General features: G+C 47.7%; 1 protein-coding gene across 1 annotated transcript; it reads right to left on the bottom strand.

Moving 5' to 3' along the window:
* ephb3a (eph receptor B3a) lies at positions 1-27779 on the bottom strand. Its single transcript, XM_068340341.1, has 15 exons — positions 27292-27779; positions 20918-20982; positions 17928-18600; positions 16157-16312; positions 13093-13428; positions 12336-12460; positions 12100-12256; positions 11909-12017; positions 11422-11474; positions 10836-10958; positions 10180-10427; positions 7167-7382; positions 6719-6868; positions 3423-3616; positions 1-1486 (listed from the first exon to the last, which is right to left on the bottom strand). Exons 1-15 carry the CDS (start codon positions 27353-27355, stop codon positions 1375-1377), a joined length of 2781 nt encoding a protein of 926 aa, XP_068196442.1. The 5' UTR covers positions 27356-27779; the 3' UTR covers positions 1-1374.

Here is a 27779-nt window from a genome sequence, read left to right on the forward strand (position 1 = left end):
TCCATTTAATAATTTATTTGCATATGATTATCGTAAAAATACTGAAAGAGAAAATGCTTATTTTTGTTCTAGTTTTCTGGCATTTTTTACAATCTAATACACCTTTTAATTGCACAGGAAAAGTCTGCCCTAACAGACACACATGTTCTTCTTTCGTGGTGACATATAGTTTCAGATATGTAAGGACCATAAAACTGTAATTTCTCCATTTGTTCGCCCCTCAACAAGAAACAAACAAGCATATAAACGAGGGTCACAGAGAGGCCTGAACCAGCTCCAGTAGGTGTCGCTGCTGAGCTAACGGGGCTAATAGAAATAGTCATATAGGTTTATATACAGGCAGTCGTTTTAGATAGGAACTGCGCTGAAAGGAAATGAACCCATGAGCGATTCGTTCAGTGTTTAGAGGTCCGGTCTGGATCGCGACCTTTTTTTAATTCCAGCTGATCTGCAACGCATTTGACAAAATGCGTTCCGTCGATGAGTGAAAAATCAAGCATCGTAATAAAAAAGGTAAGCCAGGGTAAAAAAATGCACAAAAAACCAGCTCCTTGCAATCATCGATAATAACTTAGCATTCAAAACAATGCATATATATGAATCAAATAAGGTTCGTTAATAAAAACATGGACGTTCGAGTCCACACAGCAAAAATGCCACCAAAGCAACAGTTAATGTGGAACCAGTTTTGTAAGGACGTTTCCACTTTGGCATGCACACGACCACCACGTGTCCCGCACAGTGTCAGTTCCATCTGTCCTCGGGCGGAAAGACGGCGTGAAGACTTAGATGTTCTGTACAGTTTGCGACATGAAGATCTCCCAGTGCAGGTGGAAGACGGGATTTAAGAGTAGGAGGACATATAAAGGGTTAAAAACAACCGAAAAACCCAAAGGAAATCTGATGATCAGGGTAAAACCAGGGGAGAAAAAGGAAGTTCTAGAGATTTGGAGATGTTTCAAGAGTGTTTAAAGCAAATTCTTGCTCGGTCTTGGCACTGTTGTATTATCTAGACGTCTAGATTGACCTCCCTGGTCCGTCTGTCTGAGGGTGAGAAGGAAGAACCACCGATTCCCAACCGGTAGAAAACACATGCAGACATGCAAACACAACCTGAGAGGGGGCAGTAGGAGGTTTGGCTTCATGTCGATCGTCACAAATCCACAAGAGTCAAGAAATGAACACACACACACTGCAAATGGGAAGTTCTCTGGAAATGGAGCGAGAAAGAAATCTCCGTCGTGGTCCTCTTTCTTCTTCAACCGGCGCTTCCTTCTTTTATTTTTCTGGTTATTTTACATCATTCTGGTCGCGTCAGAGTTTCTAGGTAGTTTGTTCGCCCCAACCCGGTTCGGTCCAGTTGGCGGAGACGGCTCACACTCTGATTGGGAGGGTTTGGCTCAGCTGCTGCCGGATGATTTCCTGACTGGTGTCCGGGCTCTTCCTGTTGTGTCCGGGGAGCGTTCCTCCGAGGCGCAGCAGGTCCCTGCCAACACAGAGCTTTTAGTCGTTTTTGGTCAAATCACGCTTTTGACCTATTTATTTTAGACACTCTGACCTTTTATGTTCTCACGGGCCACATAAAGTGATGTGGCGGGCCACATTTGGCCTTGAGTTTGACACACGCGATCTAGGCCAGTCGACTAATCGATGAACGTACAGCCTCTATTTTGAATTCTAACTTTATTGCTTCTCTTAAAAGTAGTAGAAAATGATTCAAACAATCGACCAAAACTACCGCTCCAAGTTCATCTCAGACATCCACAGCTTGAAATAAGATTTATAAATGTGGAGGGCCACATTTGGCCCCCGGGCCTTGACTTTTACACATGATGCTCTAATCGATCCTGGGCATCAGGCTCCGGCGACCTCGAGTCGTAAACAACCAAAAAAACAGAGTCATGAGGGGAAAGACAGGAATCTGCTGACCCGCTCCGCCTCAGCCCGAATCTTTTCATCACATTTCCCAGTTTTAATAAAAGTTCAACATATTTCTCGGCTATCTCGGGGAAATAACGACGCACCCTCGCCGTCCTCTCCTCCTCGTTCTGAAGGTTCTCCTCGTGTCGCTGGAGATGCTCTGCAGATAAACGCCGGAACTCATATCCTCTCCCTTCCTCTGCTATCTGCTCCCACATCACCAGGCAGCCAATGGCGGGCGAGGATGGAGCGGGGAGCGCTAACCGCCTCCGACGCCACGCAAAAACACCAGAGACGCGCTCTAAATCACGCTCTGACAACACGACCCGCTCTCCCTCTCCCTCTCTCTCCGCTGCATCCAGATGAGGCCTCAATGAAACAACGGCGTGTCGTCTGCGTACGTAGATACGCATGCTAACAAACGCAGGCATGCGCAGACGCTGGCGTCGTCACCCCCCCTCCCCCCTCCCCATGACGCATTAAAAAGCTCATTAGCAACCTAATTAAACACATTCCTCTCTTTTAGCTTCTCCTCCATCTCCCTTATTACTCACACTCCATCACCTCCTGCTTTTCCACCTCAGCAGCTCGGGCTGCCGTCGCTCCTATCACCTAGATTCCAGCATCCAGCCAAGTATCGGAGGACGGGGGGGGGGGTGGATTAAAGCGAGGTCAGCCATTACATTTACACACACAATTAGCTTCACTGAGCCCAAATCCTGGCATCAGAGTTGCTCTTGGGGATGGGTGTTGGAGGGGAAGTGTGAGCCAAGGAGCTGGCCCCGGACCCAGATACTGTATGCATGAATTCTGCCTTTTGTGCCTGTCGGAAACAAAAAAAAAGGAAACCGTTGCCGAGTCGCCGAGTCGAGGATGTGCACTTGATTCATTATACATCACTACTGAGCCAGGGATCTGGCATCTAAAGCAACCTTAATCATACTGTTGACTGGATGCCAAGGCAACAAAATTCAGAACAAACACAATCAGCCAGAAAAGGATGGAGCCGCCGCTCTCCGAATGGAGTCGAGAAACAACTTGTCGACACGCGGGAGGCTACCTATGAATAAGTCAACTTCTACGCTTCCAAAGGAAGAACTGGAAGGAGTCCGGCTGGCAGTTTTAAACCCCCTCAGCTCAAAGGCAAATCCAATCCGAAGCGTGAAACAAAGCAAACCCCGCCAGCCGGAGTTTGTGTCCTGTGACGTCTGGTTCCAGCAGCCCAGAGGCGACACGGCGTGAAGCTCGTCTCCGGACCAGGAGGAGCCTTCATCCCGAGAAGAGCACCACCCGCTTCTGCCGCTATCACAGAAACCTTCAAAAGCATTCCGAGTCCGAGTGAAACAAGCAGAATTCATTTCATCTCCACAATAAACTGCTGCACCAGCTGGTGAATGTGTGTGTGTGTGTGTGTGTGTGTGTGTGTGTGTGTGTGTGTGTGTGTGTGTGTGTGTGTGTGTGTGTGTGTGTGTGTGTGTGTGTGTGCCCATCGCTGCCCTCACCCTGAGTAGGTGCTGGTCACCACCTTCAGGCTGGCGGCGTTGCGCAGCAGCTTGTCCAGGGTGCTGACGATGCGACAGAACTTGGGCCTCAGGTTCCTCTCCTTCATCCAGCACTCCAGCATCAGCTGGTGCAGCACCATGGGGCAGTCCATGGGGGGGGGCAGGCGGTAGTCCTGCTCCACCGCCGTCATCACCTACCGGACAGGAAGTCACTTAGCGTTGGTTCATTTAGGGCGCTTGGTGCCGGCTTCGACTTCCTTCATCCACACCAACTAATCCAACTGATTCAGTTTCTACTGTGAGCCTTAACGTAACATTTGATCAACGCTCAGTTTCTACTGTGAGCATTGACGTAACATTTGATCAACGTTCAGTTTCTACTGTGAGCATTGACGTAACATTTGATCAACGCTCAGTTTCCACTGTGAGCATTAACATAACATTTGATCAATGTTCAGTTTCTACTGTGAGCATTAACGTAACATTTGATCAATGTTCAGTTTCTACGGTTTTCATATACAAATAAAAGTTGATTGATTGATTGATTGATTAGCGGAACCTTTGATCCACGTCAGTTTCAATAGTTAGCATTTGATCAATATTCAGTGTTTCTACTCTTAGCATTAATGTAACCTTTGATCAACGTTCAGTTTCTACAGTTAGCATTAACAGACCTTTTGATCAACATTCAGTTTCAATAGTTAACAATGGAAATGCTAGTATGCTAACGTTCACCGCGTTCACCTTAGTTTAGCCGGCTGAAATGCTAAATGTCACTAACCAGCACAAGAACAGCTTCAAGAACAACTTCAGGTTCATTTTTGTCCCGGCCCCGCCCTCACACCTCTACCCCTCGTGTCGATGGTTCATCCTCTGAGGACCTTCAATATCACGACTGATTCACCAGCAAACGGTCAATCAATGCTACACATTCAAAGCTCGCAATCACGTTTTAGGACGTGAAGTTATTACAATCCATCCATCTGCATAATATTTAAGAATAACCGACCTGACAACTGTAAAACTGTTTTTCTGCTAATTATCCACAGAGCGCTGCTGCTAATGTGGTAAAACATTTAAATTACGTGACATTTCACATCTACAGAGTGAGAGAGAGGCTTGTTAGCACAACAACAGCTTTTCTAAGACCAGAAACGCGTTTCCTTGGCGCTGCAAAAGAAACTTTGCATTCACACGACGTCGCTGAAGATAAGAACTACGACACTGACAAACGCTAACTTTGGAAATCAACGCCACAGGCTAATAACACGGTAGCACGGTTAGCAGAGTCTGTTACATTTAGCTTGTTTGCTAAATGTAAAGGACTTTTCAGCAGTAATGTGACGTTTTTGAAAAATTGCATCCTAAAGACATTTTTAATGATTTTTTGGACCCACGTTATTTTATTATATACGGTAATTTAAACATTTATACATTTGTTTTTTGCGTGCGGTTCCTGGAACGCATTAACAGTGAGTAACGAGGGATTACTGTAATCCAGAGTTACTGCTTTCAATAGTTTCTGCTGTAATATATTCATATCCTCATTTTTATTCTATAAAACAATGCTCTCCAGAACTATAAACACCCACGCGTTCAAACCGGCGCGATCGATACCAAAGACAATGAGTGGGGGGGGGGTGAAAACCTTCCGCTCATTGATTGGATTTGGACTCGGAACAGCGTTTCTCTCCACGCTCCGTGTGGGTTTTAACGTCCCAACACACACAAAAAAAAAAACTAAACCTGCCATTTGGGAACAATAAAGCGTTCCTGCAGCCCCCCCCCCGCTGCTGGTGCTTTGATTCTCCAGCTGTGCTTCTAGCGGCCAGCACCTCTGTTTATATCTCCATTTGTTGACTGGGTTGCTTATTGAGCGACGACTGTGGCACAAAGGCTTTCATTACTGCATGTGGGTTTTGTTATGAAAGTTAGACAGTGATCCCTCGCTCCTCCCGGTTAATGCGTTCCAGGAACCTCACGTGATTAATGAATTCCGCTATACAGCAGTTCCTCTACTGACGAATGTCTCTACGTACGAAGTTTTCTACTTACGAAACGCCTCAACAGGAAAATATCGCCTCTAGTTACAAAAGAAATTTCAAGTTACGAAAGGTTAAAGTACAGTTTGGGCTGATACTGATACGCAACATTCTCATAGCTGCTCTTCCATTGGCTATTACCTAGCATCCTGGCATCCCATTGGCTAAGAGGGACCTCTGTGTGTAACTAGATAGGTGTCTATGCAGCGTCCTCGTCATTCGGCCCTCGACCCATGAGGTGTTCTGATAGTTTTACATAAATATATTAACTTTTAGAGTATTCACTATGGACCCCAAGAAAGTGACGAGAAAAGAGGAAAAGAAAAGACGAAGAAAAGAGTTTTTTTGTCCGTACAAACAAAGCAAGAGGTCATAGAAAAGCCTGAAAAAGGGATGCGTTTGGTTGATCTCTCCAAAGAATATGGCCGTAATGCATCTACAATCACCACGTTATTAAAACAAAAGGAAGTTTAAGGAGTTTAAGGCGTCGCGTGGGTGGTTGGAGAAGTTCAGAAGGAGGACTGGAATTCACTCTGTTGTTCATGGTGGGGCAAGAGGGCATGAAACAAACAGGGCAAAAAACAATGAGGACAGCAGTTAAAAGGTAAATGACCATCATTTTATTCTTTACTCTATTCTTTGTTTTTTACATTATTCACAACTCTCATTTATAGTGTAATAATCTAATTCTAACATGTATTTGTTACATGTTTTGATGCTTTTTTTATGCTTTATAAAACATTTTTGTCTGAATTTTGGGGAAAATCTGCGATGAGGTGGAGTTGCGAGTGTTGATGCACGCATAAATTCCCGTTGTTGTTCAATCTGTAGGGTTTTTTATTTGGCTATCAGCGTTACAAAATCTCTTTTTGAAGCCCGATTTTGGAGCCGTTATTCCTGGGAGGATGAAGTAGAAGAAGAACCTGAAGATTTCTTTTAACTGGAGTAGTTACTGCGTCTGTGCTGTGCAGATAGCCTCCAGGTAACAGAAATAATAAGAAACTCTTTTCCTGAGGAGGCCCTTGTGTGCGTGTTTGTGGTATGGATTTGGGGGGGGTGGGGGGGTGGAGCTGTAAATACTAGAAACACAGCTGCACAAAAACCTGCAACTGGGAGATAAAGACGTCCGAACCGACCCGGGTCCAGAGAGTCACGCTGGAAATCAAAGCCCCAGCGGCTCAGAGGCCGTAAACTTAATGCATGTGCCCCCCCCCCACACACACACACAGATGTGTGTCGGACTGGAAAACTCACGTCCTGGTTGCTCATGTCCCAGTAGGGCCGCTCCCCGTAGGACACCACCTCCCACATCACGATGCCGTAGCTCCACACGTCGCTGGCTGACGTGAACTTCCTGAAGGCGATGGCCTCCGGTGCCGTCCACCGGATGGGGATCTTCCCTCCCTGTTACACACACACACACACACACACACACACACACACACACACACACACACACACACACACACACACACACACACACACACACACACACACACACACACACACACACACACAGCACGGTTGGGGATAGACGTTACAGCTCTCTTGCAGGAGCGAATGCAAATTTCCCAGCACGCTTTGCACGCTAACGCAAATATTGACAGTCGTGAACACTTGTGCATATGCACAGAGCGTGCAACCAGAACGCTGAGTCATCACACACACTCTCACACACACACACACACACACACACACTGACCAGGGAGCTGGTGTAGGTGGGGTCGGCCGAGGTGTCGTCCAGGAAGCGCGACAGACCGAAGTCGGACACTTTGCACACCAGGTTGCTGTTGACCAGGATGTTGCGGGCGGCGAGGTCCCGGTGGACGTAGTTCATGTCAGACAGGTACTTCATCCCCGCGGCGATGCCGCGCAGCATCCCCACCAGCTGCGTCATGGTGAAGCGACCGTCGTTCAGCTGCAAGAAAAAAAACAAAAAGAGATGGAGAAGGGATGAAAAACGAGCCGAAACAAAACGCAAGAACAGGACGACAGGGGAGAGGATGGAGATAAGCAGGAGGACGAGCCAATCCGTCACCGCGGAAACGGAAACATGACATCTGTCACCACGCTAACGGCTGCTCCTGACAGGCGCTGACAGCTGACCTTTTTCACGCGTGCTGTCCAATTAGCTGATTAATTAGAGTCTTTACGGTCGTACGTAACCCATCGGCTCCACGTCGACTCTATGCAGACGACAAACCGCCACGTGTTACCAATTCTTCTTTGTTGTTGCTCAAAACGCATTTTTCCAATTTTAAAGTCTTTTTTCCCGTTTTAAAGTCCTTGTTTTGCAGAATGTCGGCTTTTATGTGAACATCTGAGACGCATCTGAGATCCGGGCGTTCGGGGTTTCGTTCCCAAATCCTTCCGTGTTTGCAGAGCGTGATGCTGTGGGATAAACCGGGGGATGGCGAGACATCAGCACTCCAAACCTCAGACAGCGATTCATGTGCAGCAAGTTCGACCCCCCCACACCACCACCACCACCACCACCACCACACCCCCCCGACCTAAATATTTGACAGAAGTCGTATTTAGAAGGCGGAAAACAAAAAAAGTTTGACATAATCAGTCCGTTCTTTGACTCCAGCAGGAGAAAGCACAGAACACGACGGAGCTGTAAACACACACACACACACACACACACACACACACACACACACACACACACACACACACACACACACACACACACACACTCACGCTTTGTAGTTCACACGCTTCACTGACGTCCGACAGGACAACCAATCAGAGAGCAGGGAAGTGTAAACAACCATGATTCACAACAGGCGGCGTCCCTAGTTGGAGTGTTCCCTGAGTTATTTCTGTATGTCTGCGAATCTTTTCTACATGTGCATATGTTTTGTGCTTGTATGTATGTGTGTGTGTGTGTGTGTGTGTGTGTGTGTGTGTGTGTGTGTGTGTGTGTGTGTGTGTGTGTGTGTGTGTGTGTGTGTGTGTGTGTGTGTGTGTGTGAGGCCTTGCAGCTAATAATCGTTCTCATTACTAATCAATCATCAATAACGGCTGGCGTCCCTTACTGGTTATTTATCACTTATGTTCCGGGTTCTGAATGAAGCTTTACTTTGTTGCCATGACGACCAACCTGCCGATCGGACAAAGGTAATTTGAAGACGCCATCCTGGGCGAATTATTCAATATTTACTGAGGAAAATAAGTGACAGATTGATCGAAGGTAATCTGTGTTGTTTTAAATTGATCGCTGGGAGCGACTTTCTCTCAACTATTACTTCATGATTTACTGATTACAACAAATTTTCGTTTCATTTCATTCTAGTTGATGAGATTAAAACAACATCTCCATCAGATTCTTCTCCATTATTCAATAAAGACAGGATTTTTAGTTTATTGGTGATAATTTTAAAACCCAAACAAAACTTTGTACAGCGAGACAAACTGTCAAATATGAAGAAGAAATAAAGGATCATGTTTGTCATCCTTTCGTGATTAATGGCTTCAACATTGATTGATTATCTAATCCAGGGGTGTCAAACTCGTTTTCCCCGAGGGCCACATCAGCTTAATGTCTGTCCTCAAAGGGCCAGAAGTAACTAATAAATGTAACTAAATGTAACTTAATGTATAAAATAAATGTAACTACTCCTTAATGTTATATAACTCTGAATTTATTACTTATTCTAGTTACAAACATTACAGTTACACGGAAAAAAACATGTTTGTTTGTTCAAAATGGGCTGAATTACTGCATTGTGGGAAACGCAGTTTTTGGTCAAAGCACATTTTTTGACTTATTTATTTTTAGACACTGACCTTTTATGCTGTCGCGGGCCACATAACATGATGTGGAGGGCCACATTTGGCCCTCGGGCCATGAGTTTGACACATGTGATCTAATCCAATCAACTAATCAATGAACAGACAGCCTCTAGTTTGAATTCTAACTTTATTGCTTCTCATAAAAGTAGTAGAAAATGATTCAAACAATCTACAACAACTTTAAATCTCAGAAACATTCGACTTAGAAATACGAGAAACAAACAAAAGCAATAAATTAATGACTAATGCTCACACTTCATCTCAAACACCCACAGCGTGAAATAAAATGTATAGATTGTATTTTTGATGTAAACTTTAAACAGAAACAGAACCCCTCCTTCCTCTGGTCCTTCTCTCCGTTCGGCTTCCGACTTCCTTCCGGTCGGGATCGGACGTTTTCTGAGTCGTCAGCTGCTCTCAACCAACAACATCACGCCGTCTGTCGGTCGTCACGGCGCGTCAGCGTCATCCATAAAACCGCTCGTACGTTTCTGAGGGATTAACCGCTTCTCGGTCCGAAAACGTGGCATCGGTTTGCCGGCGGCGGCGTTAAGTTTGTGTAGGTGGTGACGGTCTGGATGGGAAATCGGATCACTAATGTATTCCGTAGCCGCACAAAGACACTCGACAACACAGAAAGGAGGCTTTGCAAAGGTCTGTCATGTGACGGCCCCCCCGCCAGCCCGCAAAACCTGTCAGCATCAGTCGGTCGCGTCAAGCCGAGACGCGCCGCCTGTCTCCAGGCGTTCCAGTGCACATTTAATCTCCATCACTCATCCGGCGTGCGCCTCGGGGTGTTTCGTCAAACACAACCCAGAGGTGTGTGTGTGTGTGTGTGTGTGTGTGTGTGTGTGTGTGTTCCCCTTCGCTTTGATGCCAACACAGCGTAATCCCCCCCACCCGGGCGAGCTTACCCTGAGGAAGGAATCCAGCGCTCCGTTCTCCATGAACTCGGTGATGATGAGGACGGGGCAGCTGCGGGTCAGGACCCCCTCCAGGCGGATCACGTTGGGGTGGTCGAACTGCCCCATGATGGAGGCTTCGGCCAGGAAGTCCCGCCTCTGGCGCTCGGTGTAGCCCGCCTTCAGGGTCTTGATGGCGACCACCATCTCCCGACGGCCGGCCTGTTTGAGGCGACCGCGACACACCTCCCCGAATTCACCTGAGTCGGGAGAAAACGGTGGAAAAAAGGGGGGAGTGAGGGGAGAGGTGAAGGGGTGAGGACGTGAGGGGGGGAGTGAAGGAGCTCAAGGGTCAAAGGTGTTGGGGTAGGAAGGGAGGGAGTGGCCCGAATAGAGAGAGACGGGGTTTGCGTCGGGCGTCTGGATCCGAGTGTTCACAAGAAAGAAGGACAGGAAGTGAGGAAGAAAGACAGGAAGTGAGGAAGAAAGACAGGAAGTGAGGAAGGGAGGAGGGATCGGACGAGTAGAGCAGACTGTCATCTGAGGTGAGGCGATGACGCATCAGAGAGACGAGCTACAGAATCCTCCATCCTTTCTAAAGCGGAGACCTTGGGTGCTGACGACACCCCCACACCCCCCCACACCGCTTATATTCCACCGCCGTTCACCTGCGCCGATGACTTCCTCTATCTTCACGCAGGAGATGTCGATCTCTTTGGCGAACTCGTGGATGGCGTCGTTGGGGTCCTCGTAGGTGAAGGGGTCGATGTAAACTTTGACCCCTGGGGAGACTGGAGAGGAAACGACACGGTCAGCATTCTACGTTTTCAGCCAATCGGAGAGGCAGGATCCATGACATCATCGGCGGGTAAAGAAGTGTTTTTTTTAGTTTTTTTGGAGGAAGAAATGTTATTGATTAGAGTCAGACGCTTTGTGAGTCACAAACGCAAAACCACACCGAGGTTTATTTATCTGGATGTGGATTTGAAGTTCTTTTTTTTTTTTTTTTTGTTCCCGGGTAAAATAAATAAATCCAAAACTCCCAAACATGTAAACAAAGTTTACATATAAAAGTGAGTTTAGTGTGGAGCACGAGGAGAACGTCAGGACATCACGGGACGGCCGCCTGATGGCTTCCTGCCTCAGTCCGCTGACCAGGTAATTGATCGAATCAGTCGAGTTAACTGTACCGGCATGACCACACACACACACACACACACACACACACACACACACACACACACACACACTCACTGTATTGCTGCAGCTTCTCGGTGTACTCCAGCTCCGAGCCGCTGCGCTGCTTCCTGTAAACAAGCACAAACAAAGTCACGCCGGCGACATCGGTAATCCTGTCAGTCTCGGAACGCAACGCACTTCCATGAGACACAAAAGTGTTTTAAACAGCCTATCAGAGTGTGGGAAAGAGGTCATACAGATATAAGGTGGTTTAATATCAGTATAATATCAATGATAAAATAATTAGTTCGTTGTTACATCGCGGAATTTCGTTTTTGCGTCTGGTTCCTGGAACGCATTAACGACAAAGAACGAGGGGTTAATGTACTTCCTGGTACGGCCGGTGAAGCATCTCAACTCCAGCCGGCTGTTTACGCTGCAAAGCGAGTCTGACCCATTAGAAAGTGTGTTAAAATTTAATTAAGGTGTTTGTTTGGAGCCTAACGAACAAAAATGAAACCGTTGCCGCGGGCGTCCGCTGCTAAAAAATCCCAACACTCACTTAAGGCAGACCACGGCGATCACCACCAGAGCCACGATAACCACCAGCCCCGCCGAGGCCGAGCCGATGATGAGAGGCAGCTGGTCCTGCACCGACGTCTGGGGGTCACCTAGGCGACAGCAAACACAAACTGACTGGAGGACGACCCTGAAGCTGATCGTCCGTCAGCAGAAGCAAAGTGTCGTCCGTACTGTGCAGATTGGTGCTGAAGTCCATGGGGTTGCTATAGCGACCGTATCCCGCCACCGTGCGAGCCCGCACCTGCACCACGTAGGGCGTGGCCGCCCGCAGACCCTCCACCTTGGCGGAGCTGTGCTGCGACGTGACGGTGTGAGACATGGCCTGGCCCTTCAGTGGAAACAGGAAGTAGCGTTAGAACGTCTTCCTTCCGCCCAGCTTCCTCTTCCTGTTTGCGTCGGACTCTCACCCTCTCGTGGTATTTGATCTCGTAGTCCAGGATGACGCCGTTGGGCTTCTCGGGCGGCAGCCAGGACAGGCTGAGCGCGTCGGAGGTGGAGCGCATCAGGTGGACGGTGGGCACCGCCGACGGCGCTGAAACAGGAAACACAGCTGACGCGACAGGAAGCTGCTGGCGTTAGCCGCCAAGATTTACTCATTCGATGTTACGAACCATCAGAGGAAGATACAGTGTTTTCCGCACCATGAGACGCACTGGACTATAAAGCGCCCTGGATTATAAAGTGCACTGGATTATGAGGCACACTGGATTATAAAGTGCACTGTTGGTTTTTGATAAAATCAAAGGCTTTTGGGTGAGCCTTATAGTCCAGTGCGCCTTATAGTCCAGAAAATACTGTAATTATTATTCAAAACGCCTCATCCTGAACGGCACGCGCTTCACCTTGACTGCCCCGCTGTTTTATTGATTTGCGACGCCTGAAAGTGACTCGATCGACAGTCGTTGTCTCGGGTCCATAAACCACGCCGAGGTGGATTAAGTGCGGAATAACGGAGAGAGTAATTATCGCCTCTGAAAGGTGCTCAGCGGTTTGGTTAAATGACGACGCTGCAAATATGGAGCGGGAGAATGCTGGAAGGTGACATTGCGGGTGACGTTGACGCTGATTTCCCGTCTTGTCGATGGCGATTCCGCCGCTCCTTCAGACGGAGGACGCCTCCATCGTGACGCTAAGTGCTATTGATCTGCGATGGATTCCACTCACCGGCCTGGTTGGTGGTGATGTTGACGGTGGAGTATCTGGGCGAGGCGGGGTTCTTCCCGGACACCCCGTTGACCGCCTGCACCTCGAAGCTGTAGCGGGTGTGGGCCTGCAGGTTCCTCACCACCACCTTCCGCTGCCGCAGCCCCAGCCTGCGGGGGGCGATGTCCACGTTGTCGTCGCAGCGCGTGCAGGGGCTGCGGTCGCGCAGGCATTTCTTGCACACCACGTTGTAGACCAGGTCGCTCCGCCCACCCGTGTCCTGAGGCTCCTCCCACTCCAGCGACAGCGAGGTCTCGTTCACGCTGGAGATGACGCTGCGCGGCGCCGACGGGATGGCTGCAACGGAAACGCGTAGGAGGGAGGATTTGTTTCACATACGGCCATTAAATTATCAGCAGTAAGTGGTGCGACAAATATTCTACTATAACTGCAAAAAGGCTAATATTAATTTTAGACTGGTTTTTTTTCTGTTGTTGGTTGTTTCAAATCCTGAGGCTGCAGGAAAAAGAAATTTGATGAAAAAACAAGAAGGAAAAATTGATGTTGGTGGAAATAAATGAAAAAATATACTGAGAATAAAACACATCTAGATGAATAAACAGAGAATTACTCTACAATTCATTTTCACTGAGGGACACATCAGCATCACCGCTGTCCTCAAAGGACCTGATGTAACTAATAAATGTAACTCAATGTAACTCAATGTAACTAAATGTAATGTAACTAAATGTAACTAATAATGTAACTAATAAACTAATAAATGTAACTAAATGAAACTCAGTGTAATGTAACTAAATGTAACTACTCCTTAATGTAACTAATAAATATAACTAAATGTAACTCAGTGTAATGTAACTAAATGTAACTACTCCTTAATGTAACTAATAAATGTAACTAAATGTAACTCAGTGTAATGTAACTAAATGTAACTACTCCTTAATGTAACTAATAAATGTAACTAAATGTAACTCAGTGTAATGTAACTCAGTGTAATGTAACTAAATGTAACTACTCCTTAATGTTAAATAACTGAATTTATTACTTATTCAAGTTACAAAACATAACAGTTGCACAGAAAATCTTTTTAATTTTTTCAGGTTATTAAACCCACAGAACTCCATCAATCAAGGATCAAACTATCAATCAATAAAGAAAAATAAAGACATTAACTTTGTTTCTTGTCAAAGTTAAAATAGACTTAATTACTGCGTTGTGGGAAATTTAGCACACTTTTGACCTATTTGTTTTTAGACACTCTCTCGCGGGCCACATAAAATGATGTGGTGGGCCACATTTGGCCCCCGGGCCTTGAGTTTGACACATGCTCTACAGACAGGGAAGAACGCTCCTTTATGAAAAGCACAATCCCACGCACTACCCAGAATCCATTGCTCCTCTCAGTGCCGGGAACTCGGCTAATCCACTCTTGATGGAAATTCGTGTTCTGGTGTCGTTGTGACCCGACGCCTCCGTGTTTCAGCGAGCGGCGCTTCGTTCTGACTGAAGCGCGTTTGAGACCTGGATCAGTACGGTAACCACCGGGGGGGGGGGGGGGCAGAAAGATAGCGGCTGCCAACACATCCCATCATCCTCTCACCAGCAGAGAAAAGACAACCAGAAAACCAGAACCAGAAGCCGCCGGGGCCCCCGAGTCGGGCCCTGAGCTGACTGTCCCCTCCAATCAGAGCGGAGGGCTCGTCTGATTGGACCCCCGTCTGCGCCGCACGCTGAGTCCAAGCTGCCGGCCGCTGACCGGCTGCGTTCCATTTCAAACACCAAGCACCGGCTGCCTGGACTGGGCTCCAACACACACCACCAGGCGCACGCGTGTGTGTGTGTGTGTGTGTGTGTGTGTGTGTGTGTGTTTAGTCAGAGGTGGTGCTTGCGTCCCGGCCCGCCTGTCTGCACACTGGCCACCATGTTCCTGTGACTGGGATCTTGGGACCACATTGGCGGGGCCCCCGTGTGTCACTGAGGATGGCAAAAGGCCCCCGGGGGGGTGATTCTCACACGACCATGACAGCACATCGGGCGTCCACTCAGATGCCTGTTTGATTCATGGTTTTTTTTAGATCTAACAGAGGGCCTCAGGTGGGTTTCCTGTTTACCGTCAAAGCTAGGCTACCTAGCGTTAACCCTTTCCTGACTGTGTTAAACTCTAACTAACTAACAAACCGCTAACTAATCCAGCAGCTGGAGAGAAACGTTAGCATTCAATGTTGTCTCTGTTCTGTCCTCCAATAACTTCTGATAGCTAGGCTAAGGTGAAGCTAAGCTAATTCAATTCAATTAAAAAAACTTTATTAGTCCCCAAGGGGCAATTGAAAGCACATGAAGGGGGTATGGGGGTAAAACATAGTGTAAACAGTGTAAACATAAATAATAAACATAAATAATAAACAATGACAAATATAAATACAATGTTTATTTTGAATAATAATTAAAAACCTGCTTAGTTTAGAACCTAATTTGTTCAAAACCTAATGGGTTAGTTAGTTCAGAAACTAGTTGTTTTAAAACCTAGTTAGAACAAAAACCTAGTTAATTTAAAAAACTAGTTAGTTCAAAAACTAGTTAGTTTAAAAAACAATACAGAACCTAGTTAGTTTAGAACCTAATTTGTTCAAAACATAATGGGTTAGTTCAGAAACTAGTACGTTTAAAACCTAGTTAGTTATTTCAAAACGTACTTAGTATAAAACATTTTAGTTCAATAAACCTAGTTAGTTCAAAACCTAGTTAGTACAAAACCTAGTTAGTTTAGAAACCAATTTATTCAAAACGTAATGGGTTAGTTAGTTTAAAACCTAGTAAGTTAGTTATTACAAACCTGGTTCATTTAAAAACCTAGCTTAGTTGTTGAACTAAATTGAAGCTAAACTAAGCTGAAACTAGACTTAAGTTTAAACTAAACTAATCTGAGAAGCGCTGCCTGCAGTTCATTTCCTTCCATCCAGTCGTGAACAAACGTGAACACGTGGGAGCGACACCATCCCGAGGATAATTCTTCCTCTCATCTCCACGTTAACCAGAACGTTCCTGACAGTAATAACCAGTGACTTACTGGTGCAGACGGCGTCGGGGGGGTCGGTGTCGGCGCGGTAGAAGCCGCTCAGGCAGGGGCAGATGCTGGAGCCTCTGGCGCTGGTGCGGCTGTGGGACGGGCAGGGGGCGCAGGAGCCCTCCCCATACTTGGATTTGAAGGTTCCGGGGATGCAAGCTTGATGAGCGGGAGAGAAAATAAAGAGACAATAAGAAGCAAACAACAACAAAAAAACAACTCGGCGCTGTCACTTCTCTCAAAGACGCGCCGATGTGGCGTCTGTCAGAACGAAAACCTGCACCTGTCAACAATCTGGAAAGATCAGGAAATCTGGAGATCACGTGTGAGGAGCGGTGAATCACCAGCTTCACGCCGAAGAGGAGGACGGGATGAAGATGGAGCGCTGACAGCAGATTGCTGTTGTTGAGACAAAGAAGGATGGAGAGGAGGGATGCACCCCGAAACCATCCATCAGCGGCTCGCGGCTCCAAACCGGCGCCGGCCGATGCAAAAAGGCCGCGTGCAAAAAAACATCTCCGGATTAACGACGAACAAATCGATTCAAACGACGCAAATCAGTGACTAGAAAAACCCGCGAACGAGACGACGCGTCCGACAGATTAATTAGAATTCCAAACTGTCGCAGTCAAGGTTGTCTGATAGGGATAAACCGGCGTAAACCCGGATTAAAGACGGCTTCAGATTAACGGGATTAGCCACTAAAGGTCTGGATATCCGCCTCCAGAGCGCCCCCGGGGGTTTGTTGTTTGCCTCATTCTTAACTGGTGGTGTAAAAGTGGGGTTTCTGGCGAACATCTGCCCCGCCAGCGTGGGGGCTCGTAAAACCAGTCACTCCTGGGGGAGGAGGGGGTGTGATTAACTAGTTAGGATAAGTGGTCTTCCAGTTTGAACTCCAGTTTCTCCTTAATTCCCAGCAACGGATCCACAGTAGGAGCGCCATAAAACGCACTCCCATGATGCACCGGGACATATTCTTCTTCCATGACGCAGATCATCATCATCATCATCATCATCATCATCATCATTTCCCTCTATTTGCTTTCCTCTGTTCTTTTTCGGGAAGATGCTCAGCAACCCTACCTCCTTTCCTGATGCCACGCCCCCCTCCCACTTGTCTCCGCCCCCTGCGTGATAAATGCGATGGGTCGCATCGGTCTAAACGGTGTTAATGATCGCTGCCGTCGCTTGGAGATGAACTAACTGGAGGCCGTGCAGGAAATGACACTTCCTCCCACCGCCGCCGCCGCCCCCCCGGGGGGGGCTTTTTATCAAGCTTTTAACCTTGAGTCGCCAAAATGGCACCGAATGAGCTCTCCCCGGCGCTTGTTGGACACCATTCCTCACCGCCGAGGCTTCGCTCGCCTCATTTTGAATTCCTGCCCCCTCCCTCTGTGTTCATTCTTCTCTTTTCTGGCCGCTGCTTCCATCCCATCGCCGCCAAAGTCGCACCTTTTATCTCTCTTTTCTCCGTTAATATCTTTCTCCTCCAAACTCCAGTGGCCTTTCTTTCTTTTTATATATATATATATATATGTATTCATTGTGCCGTTTCTTCCACCGGCGCCCCGCTATCTGTCCCCCCCTCCCATCTCTGCTCTCACAATATTTGTATTCTGCTCCTCTCTGCAACACCTCATTAATTCATCCTCTCCTCCACCCTCCTTCACCCCCTTTCAGGAGCCACACAATAAATGCTGAGGGGGGGGCACAGATGGAGGCGACTTGCGCCGAGCATGTAAAGGAGATTCGGTTAAATACGAGTCACACCCACCCTGACACTGGGTGCTGTCTGCGGACGGCTCGAAGCCGGCCACGCAGGTGCACGAGCCCACGGGAACCATCCACTCGCCGTCGCCGTTGCAGTACAGCTTGAGCGGCACGGACACCTCCATGGCGTTCAGCACGCAAGCCCCCGGGGCGATCACCAAGGAGGTGGCCTCCGCCCCCGTGGCCGTCTCCGGGAAGACGGCGAAGTGGGCGATGGTGGTGGAGCACTTCTTGAAGAAGACCCTGACGGAGATGAGCGACATGCAGGCGCCCAGATCCTGGAAGGCCAGGTAGAAGCCGGCCCGGGACAGCGGGCCGAAGCTGCGCACTTTGGTGTTGATGCGTCCCGCCTCCAGCAGCGAGAAGCTCTCGTCCGGGGCGATGGTGTCCACCTTCACGTAGGGGTTCTCCCTCCACAGGGGGCTGGTGTCGGTGGCCGTGTCCCCGTCGGACTCGTAGTAGAACAGGTTGAAGGTCTCTTTGCAGGAGCCGGGGATGTTGGGGATGCTGGCACAGTCGCGCACCGAGAACTTGAGCTCCACGTAGACGCGCAGGACCCCCCGGCGGGGGACGAAGTCCGTCCGCAGCCAGTTGTTCTGGCTGGGCTGGCGGACATTACACACCTGGTAGGTCCGGATGGGGCTCATGGAGTCGTCGTAGCCGCTAACCTCCTCCCACTGTGGAAGAACAGGGAGAACATGAATTTAGAGCGGGTGGGGGACTAAAGACCACCAGGGGTCTCAAACTTATCTTCACCGAGGGACACATCATCATCATCACAGCTGTCCTCAAAGGGCCAGATGTAACTAAATGTAACTAAATGTAACTAAATGTAACTCAATGTAATGTAAAATAAATGTAACTACTCCTTAATGTTAAATAAAAATTTACTTATTCAAGTTACAAACATTACAGTTGTAACATGAATCCTTTTAATTTGTCAGGTTATTAAACCCACAGAACTCCATCAATCAAGGATCAAACTATCAATCAATAAAGAAAAATAACAACAAACACGAGTTAGGACATTAACTTTGTTCAAAATGAGTTAAAATGGGCTTAGTTACTGCATTGTGGGAAACGTAGTTTTTGGACCCATTTATTTTTAGACAATGACCTTTTGTTCTCTGGCGGGCCACTTAAAATGATGTGGTGGGCCACATTTGGCCTTGAGTTTGAAGGATGAGATGAGACTGAATTAGATTTTCTAATCCAACAGTAATGATCAGACACAATGATCCAATACGCTATTAATTAATATTGAGTATTGTTAATGCTAATTCTGACCAATCAGGCAGGGAATATAAAAACCCAGTGGGTGTTGTGAACATGTGGCTGTGAGGAAGAATTCTAATTGCATGAATCATTCCAAAAATTAATTACTGACTATTAATAGAAATTTACCCCCCCCACCACCCCCCACCCACACCCCCATTCAAATTCATTTAACAGATTTTGCCTGTTTGACGATTCTGTGTGATTTTGATCTCGGAATCTGCCGATTATTCATCACAGCGCAGTCGGATTGGAGAGGAGCCCCCAGAGATCTGGTGTCTCCAACACACACATCTGTTATCGCCACTGAGAGGGATGAGAAAAGGGAACCCCCCCCCCCACCACCACCCCATTCCGTCTACCTATAAAGCAAACGGTGCGTTATTTATTAAAACGGTCATCTAAATGCAATCCTGTCAGCGTGATTGCGCCGCTTCCTCTCCTGAGCACTCCAGATGATGCGGAATATTTTATCTAAACCGTATATTCTCATGTCTGCACACGTCAACGTGGCGCCGACACGAGCATCCGTCATCGTTAGTGGAACAGGTGGTTTTGGGGGGGGTGTCGCTTCTGCATCAGGTAGCCTCGAACACGAGGAACCGGCGTGACTTCAAGCTGGAGAGGAAGTCACATGACATCACGCTCCGTTTGGGGGTAACTAACATCACAGGTGCTGATAAATGGCCGCATTAGTCAATAAATTTAGTCTATTAGGAAATAACCTTGTGGGAAGTCAATCTTTCTTGATTTTTTCCCCTCTTAATTCCGCCTCAGTCCGATCGCTTTGGTTTCCATAACAAATGAGCCTCCGAGAAATTGATTATTTCAAACAGGAAGAAAATAATGCATAACTCATCTCACGTCTCCAGAGCTCCTCGTGCAATTTATTCCCCCGACGATGAGCCCGAGCGTTGGCCGTCGGGCGTCGTAAATCACCAGCAACACGTTGACGCAACTACCTGACAAATATGATAATTGCTGCTCCCTGAACGTATGGGCTTGTCAGGCGGGGAGAGGAAGCCGCCGCCACGCCGCTGACATATGACTCTATGGATGCTGGGACATTCAAGAGTCGGGGCCCTCGCCACGGAGATTGGAAGGAAAAGAAGGAAGGGAGATCGTTTCCATGGTAACCCACCATTTCCATTGACTGACTTTGCGCTCACGTAGCGAAGACAAATTACACCGGCCTGGGAGTGGGGGAGGTCTGCCAGGCTGTTAGCCCCCGGGTCAAATCCGTGTTGTTTTATTTTCTCCTCGTTCCTATAGGGGTAGTTGAAGGCGGGGGGGGACTGAAAACCTTAATTTCTGCCTCTAATGCCCTCCTGGGCTTATATTACAAAAGACACACACACATTCTTTCAATTATCAGGCTGTATCCTGAGGAGTCACGCCAGGTGGAGCATACCTAATAGTCCCAGCATGCCATGGGGCTTCCGCCTGCACGTTTTTTGCTTGTTTAGAGGCGCGTTCCACGTTTTCTTAACACTGAGAAATCCCTGATTCCTTCCACTGCTGTGTCACGCGGCGTGTTTCTCATTTGCTTTTTAGTATCCAGGAACGCAAACATGCAAAAAACAAAGATATAAAACAGTGGGAGGTGTGCGGTTCCAGGGAGACCGGGCTTCTATTAACAAGGCGAATGGAACAGAAATAGGAAGGGGTGAGGTTGGGGGGGGGGGTAATAAACAGACACATGCACACATGCTAACTCACCCCGCTCTCGGGGAACGTGGTCCACGCCAGCTCCGTGGTCGCCCAGCGGCTGTCCATCAGGGTTTCTGCAAGCGGAGGACAAACCGGATTGTTGTTCTGCATTCAGGAGGAAGGTAACCCCCCCCCGCCCCCATCCCGAAACCCACCCCCCCATCATCTCCTACATCTCTGCACCCACATGCACTTGTGAAAGCGCTGACAATCATAGCGTATCTCTGCCTAATTAAGGCTTTTCTTCCGTCTGTGTTTGGCACTCGTAAAATTCACTCCATTCAATATTCATTTGTGGAACGGAGAACAAAGAACATCCTCCAGACGCTGTCAGAGTGGGAGGGGGGGTGGGGGGCCCCAAATTTGGTTCCCATTTGGTGATGTGAGCTCCTGATCTCCACCAGGAGGGAAGCTGAGGAACAAACAGTCATCTTGGCTGTCAATCAGCCGTCGTCGCCATCGAGCGGTGGTCCCAAAAAGCTGGGAGTGGACCCCCCAGCAGAGGTAACCCCTCCCTGGGTTCTCATCAGGCGTCTGCGGCGGCATCGACTCCCATCGTTCTGTTGCTGTTAGCACATAATTACTGAGACAATTACGCGTTCTTGGTGGAGACTCAACGACACGGCGCCTGCTGTGCACCATTTGCTCACCAGTCAGTGGCGACGGCGCTGAGGGGAGGTGTGAGAGGGTAAACAAAGAGAGTTCCGCCTGGAACAACAGGGAGAAACGCTCGTCTACTGGTGTCAGAACGGAGGTAGAAATGAAATAGTGTCGGCTTTGCGAGAGTGTCCTTGAGAGGTTCTGAGTTGGAAGATAAAACACGTTGGAGTGCGTCTTTGGCCATCATTTTTTGACAGGGACGCGTGCTTCAAGCGCACTTCAACAAAAACATTCACAATTTCTCCATTTCTCCACTTAAATTTCGAACCCGGAAATCTCCGTTATGTTTTGATCTCGCGCGAGTTTCCCGTCACGAGACTCACCTGCGTGATTCTGTCTTGTTAAAATTGACCAAACGGCAACACGATTGATTGATTATCACCATAACCCCGAAAAAGATGCAAAAGTTGGAGAAAAACCAAGTGACAATGAGTGTTTTCTTGAATAAAAACAATCAAAAGTTAATGAAGAGACAGAGACAAATATTAATACTACAGGTATTACTACAGATATTACTACAGATATTACTACAGATGTTACTGAAATGTTTGTGAAGGTTCTGTCAGGTTAGTTCAGTGTCCGCAGGAGAAAATATGGATTAAAGGAAAACTATTGAGTAAAAAGCAAAAGTGAAAAAAAAATTACATCTTTCTTTATTTTTAAAACTTAACTTAAACTTAAACTTTAACATTTTGATAAAAATAATATATAATTTTACTCTTTTTTTTCTTTTTCCTTAAACAGTTATGATATTATTAATAAAAACATTCAAACTAACAGTTTGTTTAGTTTTTATATTGTACTATTGGTTAAACTCAATCCTTGCGTACTCTTCTAGCGTATATTCTTTTATTACTTTTGTGATGCAGAAACTTCATGTTGGGATGAACACATTTTTCTTGTAGCGCATCCCAGGGATGCACTACTTTCTGGAGGTAACATGAACTCTGGTCCCGATGGCTTCCCTTCAGAGATTAGCGATCTCAGCCATCCGCATCGGTTCAGATTGGATCGCGGCCCTCAGCTGGGGTCGCTTTGATCATATGGAACCAAGCCCCTCCTCTTTGGACCACTTCCTGTGGATCACGGATCCACATCTTCATCTGGATCCACTCCAAATGGGAACACAGCCCCACTGATGATAATCCTGCAAGAAGTTTAGGTTCCATTCCTGGTCAAGTTTCTGTTTACATGTAAAAATCTTAAAACGGTGTCAGAAGTAGATCCTGAACTTCCTGAATGAGTTGAGAAATATTCCAGTTGGAGGGGGAGGAGGCGAGAACCAGGAAAACAGGATGACATCATCAGATGTTGTACGGTTGCACCTGAGCCATGGCAACAAAGCGGTGATGTCACTGTGAGATGTCATTCTCATCACCAACCCCCCCCCCCCCCCATCTGACCATTACAGATACGTGAAATCCATTGGAAGCGGTTCTGATCCAGATCTGGATTGGATTCAGGATGCATCAAATGTTCCAAAAATAAAAAAGAGAAAAAGTTTAACAGAATCTGCAAAAAAATAAAAAAAAATAAAAAAGGACTCCTCTCTGGGCCGAAACACAGAATTTAATGAAAACCTGTCAACGCTTTATGAGATATCTTAGGGCTTATTAAACAAACACGGCCAATCACATCGCCTCCTCCGGCTCTCGTTGGCGTGGGCGACGACGGGTTGCTTTTTCTCCTTACGGGGGTGTTAGAGACTCGTTCACATTTAACCGACGTGACAGCGGCAGCCAAAGAAAATCATATTTTCCTTGACGTAACGTAAAAAACAAAACAAAAGAGGGTTGAGTTCTTAATGAAATGATCAATCGAATTTCAATCCATGTGATCAGCGGACGGATCATTAATTAGTCACGCGGCAACATGTATGTGTTGGTAGTTTTTCCACATGTTCCTATGGAAACGGCTTTGCCCTCCCTTTGCGGACGAATCCGATTTTAATTAATTATTAAACGACAGAAATGCCGCGTCCCATTTCGAGACGACTCCCACGTTGATCTGCTATTCGTCTTATGTCGACAACGGAAATCACATTTTCCTCCACGCGACGTTTAGTAGGTAATATTTATGCAAATGCCACTTAAATACAGAAGCAAGTCTTGTTATGCGTTTATAAAGCCCCCCCCCCCTCCCCCCCGCCTGCTCCTCCGTTCTTGCGTGACGGGACTTGAGTGACAGCGGTTAATAACTTTAGTTGTCAGGCCCAGACGTACGATTGTGAACAAGGTTGTTTAACTGATTAGCGTGGCTTCAGCCGGGGAGGAGGAACTAATCAGAGGCATCGGCGGCTGTCGTCTCTGCTTGGCTACACCCCGACCCGCGGCGCCACGAGGTTGGGTGGGTTCTCACGCCGCCGATCCGGGACGATCCGGGCAGGTCATGCAGAAAACTTCTAGTAAAAAGGCGAGTCCAAGCTGGCGTGGAAGCTGGATTTCACCTCCCCCCCCTCCCCCAAAACCCCTCTGACCTTTGACCCGACGGTGGGACGGGAGAAGACAGAGTTCCCCCTGGGAGATTTTGAAGAAACATGACAGCTTACGTCTGAATCCGAGCTCGGATGATCCTTCGAAATATTACATTTCAGTATGAAAACAAATATAAAATGCGGCTTCAAAATAAGAGCGGTCCCATTTGTTCCACAGTTCTCTGCTTTCCTGTCAAATTTACAACACGCCTGAGATCGCATGGCTGCTATAACTCAACACCCCCCCCCTCCATAAAACTGCAGCAGCGCTGGAGTCCTTCTCCCCCCCCCGGGGTAAGAAAACAATGATGCAGTGGCAACTTTAGAGCATCACCACCACCCGTGGCATTTATGGCTTTTCTGCGATTGGCCACAGAAGACGAACACACGCTGATGCTTTATTCACTTTCTGACTTTTGGGGGGGGGTTCATGAAAAGGGGGGCCAAACATGAAATATTAACAGCCGAGCATCCAAAAAAAAAATTCCAACATTGTCTGATCTCATTTTATACAAATCGCTTGAATTTGAGTTTATTTTTTTATTCTAAGGACATTATTCTGAGGACATTATTAAATGGTCCAGTTGTTGGTTTTCCACTCCATCACCTGCTGGAATCTTTTATAAAATGCTTTCTGAGCGCTCGTCCGTCTATTTTACAGCCTTTTAAAACATCCTTACAGTAAACGCTGACTGTAAATGAGAGCGTTACCACGTAAACGTGTCACGCTTCTTCACGCTTTTACTGCAGCGGGGCGGGAGGGGAAGTCGTCGCTCCGGTAAATAAACGCTCACTGGTTCCGGTCCAGGATCCATCATCAATAATCAAACAGTCGTCAATAGGAATAAAACTGATTCCACAGCTGAAACCCACCACAAGCCCCCCCACCACTCCCATCCACACACCCCCAACCTGGGGTAATTAAAACCCACCCCCCGATCTGCCCTTCATGTTTACCCTCAGAGGACAAACATTCGTTAACCCCTGAGCGGTGAGTAACAGTGAGTGTGGTCTTGTTGGGGAAACGGGGGCCATCATCATCACGCCTTGGGGGCCCGCTGGGATCCAGGGGGGGGGCGGGGGTAGGTAGGGTTGGGGGGGCAGCTGCATTGATTTAGTCGCTGACACTGGAATTGATGAGGGATGGAGCTGGACACGGTCCAGGAGAGGCAGATTGGACCCGGAGCGACTGGGGGGGGCGAGGGGGGGTTGATGTGGCTACAGCTCAGAGTCGAGGTGGGCACTCCCTCAGCGGCGCCGGCCCAGCCTCGGGGGCCGCAGCTCTTGTTAAGCTATTGACCTTTAATTCACACTTGTCATCCAACGTGTTTCACACGGGGGTCCCTGTGGGGGGGGCAGGGGGCGGGGGGATTGATCTGCTTACAGTCTGTTTAAGCACCCGCTGATCTGATTGGAGGGGGCAGGTGATGGGGGTGTCTGGGTTCCATAGGGGCAGCAGAGGAACGCCCAGACAGGGAGAATGGGGGGCGTCCCCCCGTCCTGTAGGGGGTCCGAGCTTTACGTTAGCTTCATGTTAGCTCTATGTTAGCTCTATGTTAGCTTTAAGTTAGATATATGTTAGCTCTATGTTAGCTCTATGTTAGCTTTATGTTAGCTCTGTTAGCTTTATTATGTTAAGTTAGCTTTATGTTAGCTTTATTTTATGTTTATTTTAGCTTTATATTAGCTTTATGTTATCTTTATGTTAGCTTCATTATGTTATATTAGCTTTATGTTCGGTTTATGTTCGGTTTACGTTAGCTTTATGTTAGGTTTATGTTAGGTTAATGTTAGGTTTATGTTCGGTTAATGTTAGGTTTATGTTGAATTTGTTAGCTTTATGTTAGCATTATGTTAGCTTTATTCTGTTATGTTAGCTTTATTATGTCCTGTTAGCGTTATGTTAGCTTTATTATGTCCTGTTAGCGTTATGTTAGCTTTATTTACTCGTTTTTTGTTTCCCACAGCTTTTATTTCTAACAAATCAAAAAAGACAAGACAATTACGTCAATCCCAACTGGCTAGAGGTGAGAGGCAGGGTACACCCCAGACGTGTCGCCAATACTTCGCTGGGCTAAGTTCAATCAGTAATGGCATTTTGATTTATTATTATTATTAATATTATTATTATTAATATTATTATTACCCGCTTCTGTTTTCCCTCCTTCTGTTCATCCATTGGTAGTTTTGTTGTTCATTGCTAATGCTAATGCTAAAATCTGTGTGATGACATCAGTTCTTTCTCAGTGCGAGCGCGGCAGCCAATGAGAGTGATGGCCCAGACGGCCGATGACGCTGCTGCTACCGGTCATCAGTGCTAACATTATCTGGAAATGCATCTTCACTGGAACATGGGCCCATCGCCACGGCAACCTCAGAGAACACGTGAAGCTGACTGAAATCCTGTAGCTGGACACGCCCCGGTTTGGGGGGTTTTCTATTTTTTTGGGGGGGGGGGGTCCCCAAAAGAATGCATCCGGTGCATGTTTTGAATGGGGGGGTCACATGTGGAGATTTTTGTCATATTTGTGCTGAAAATTAAATTTATGTTCAGGATTTTAAAACTGGGGCAATATGACACCCCAATAATTTTGATTGGGGGGGGGGGGTTAATGGGTTTATAGCTGTCATATCGCGACGTGCCAGTAGACAGTAGACTGCCTGTTTTGGGGCCCTTTTTCCTAAACCTGTTTTTTTTTTTTTTGGATTATTTAATTTTTTGTGGAGGCGGGGGTTCCTGCCCCCCACCCCTCACCCCCACCCCGGAGGTGTGCCCCTGATCCCCACTCATCTCGTGGGTGTGACACAAACAGGGACAATAGCAACAGGGCAGCCTTTCAGCCGCAGTGGAGACGCGGGGATCCCGGTGCGCGCAGACACCGACGCGCTCCGGGTGTGGAGGTGCGGACCTGATGGAGGACAATCGGGGATGGGGGTGGGGGGTGGGGGCCCTCACAGAACGGGACCACACATCCAACACCACAGGAACACCCCCAAAATCCACCAAACCAACAGCAGATGTAACCCCCCAACCGGAGCCACAGTTGCGTAAAACACTGGATTGTTTTTTACACCAGCGGGACGGACTGACCCACGGAGATCCAAACACACACACACACACACACACACACTGAGCGTCTGCCGCTCCGTGGGTCTCATTGTGTAACCCTCTTTTCCCTCCACGGCCAGATTCTAACGCGTCCCGGACATCGCGGGGCGCAGGAGTGGGAGTTAAAACACAAAGACGTACCTTCCACGGCCAGCACCGCGGGGACAAGGAGGCTGCACACCCACAGCAAGTAATCCATCGTCATAAAACAGGCGTTTGCAACATGAATAAAGGTGTGGACACTGGATCCCTCGGATGGATGGAGACTCAGAGACGGAGAACCGCAGCTCTCATGCCGTTAGTTGTGATGGGGGGGCTCTCACCGCCCCATGTCCAAGAAAAACGCTCCGGGCGCTTCTCCCGACGCGTTCAGTCAGGTCCCGTTATTCCTGGAGTGTGATGCTATGCTGCGTCCGTTCTCATCAGTCTCCTTCTCTTTATCTGACTTTAACGGCACCGAACTGCTGTCCAGGGGCGCATCCCGCCCGAACCGGGTGGGGGGGAGTTGTGGGGTTGGTGGGGGGCGCAGAGGAATCCGTGCGCTCCGCTCCGCTGCGCTGCGCTCCGGCGGCTCCGTCGAGCTGTTGCTCGTCTGCCGGGGATGAACGTCGGACTGGGAATGGAAACAC

The sequence above is a fragment of the Antennarius striatus genome, chromosome 18 (assembly GCF_040054535.1).
Source record: "Antennarius striatus isolate MH-2024 chromosome 18, ASM4005453v1, whole genome shotgun sequence".
NCBI classification, from domain to species: domain Eukaryota; kingdom Metazoa; phylum Chordata; class Actinopteri; order Lophiiformes; family Antennariidae; genus Antennarius; species Antennarius striatus.

What these genes read in the sequence shown, in the direction of transcription:
- ephb3a (XM_068340341.1), bottom strand. Translation starts at nt 27,355, where the DNA reads ATGACGATGGATTACTTGCTGTGGGTGTGCAGCCTCCTTGTCCCCGCG. An exon ending in CGCGGTGCTGGCCGTGGAAG is followed by an intron (nt 20,983 to 27,291) that starts GTACGTCTTTGT and finishes CTCCGCTTGCAG; the next exon opens with AAACCCTGATGGACAGCCGC. An exon ending in CGCTGGATTCCTTCCTCAGG is followed by an intron (nt 7,383 to 10,179) that starts GTAAGCTCGCCC and finishes TTTTTCTTGCAG; the next exon opens with CTGAACGACGGTCGCTTCAC.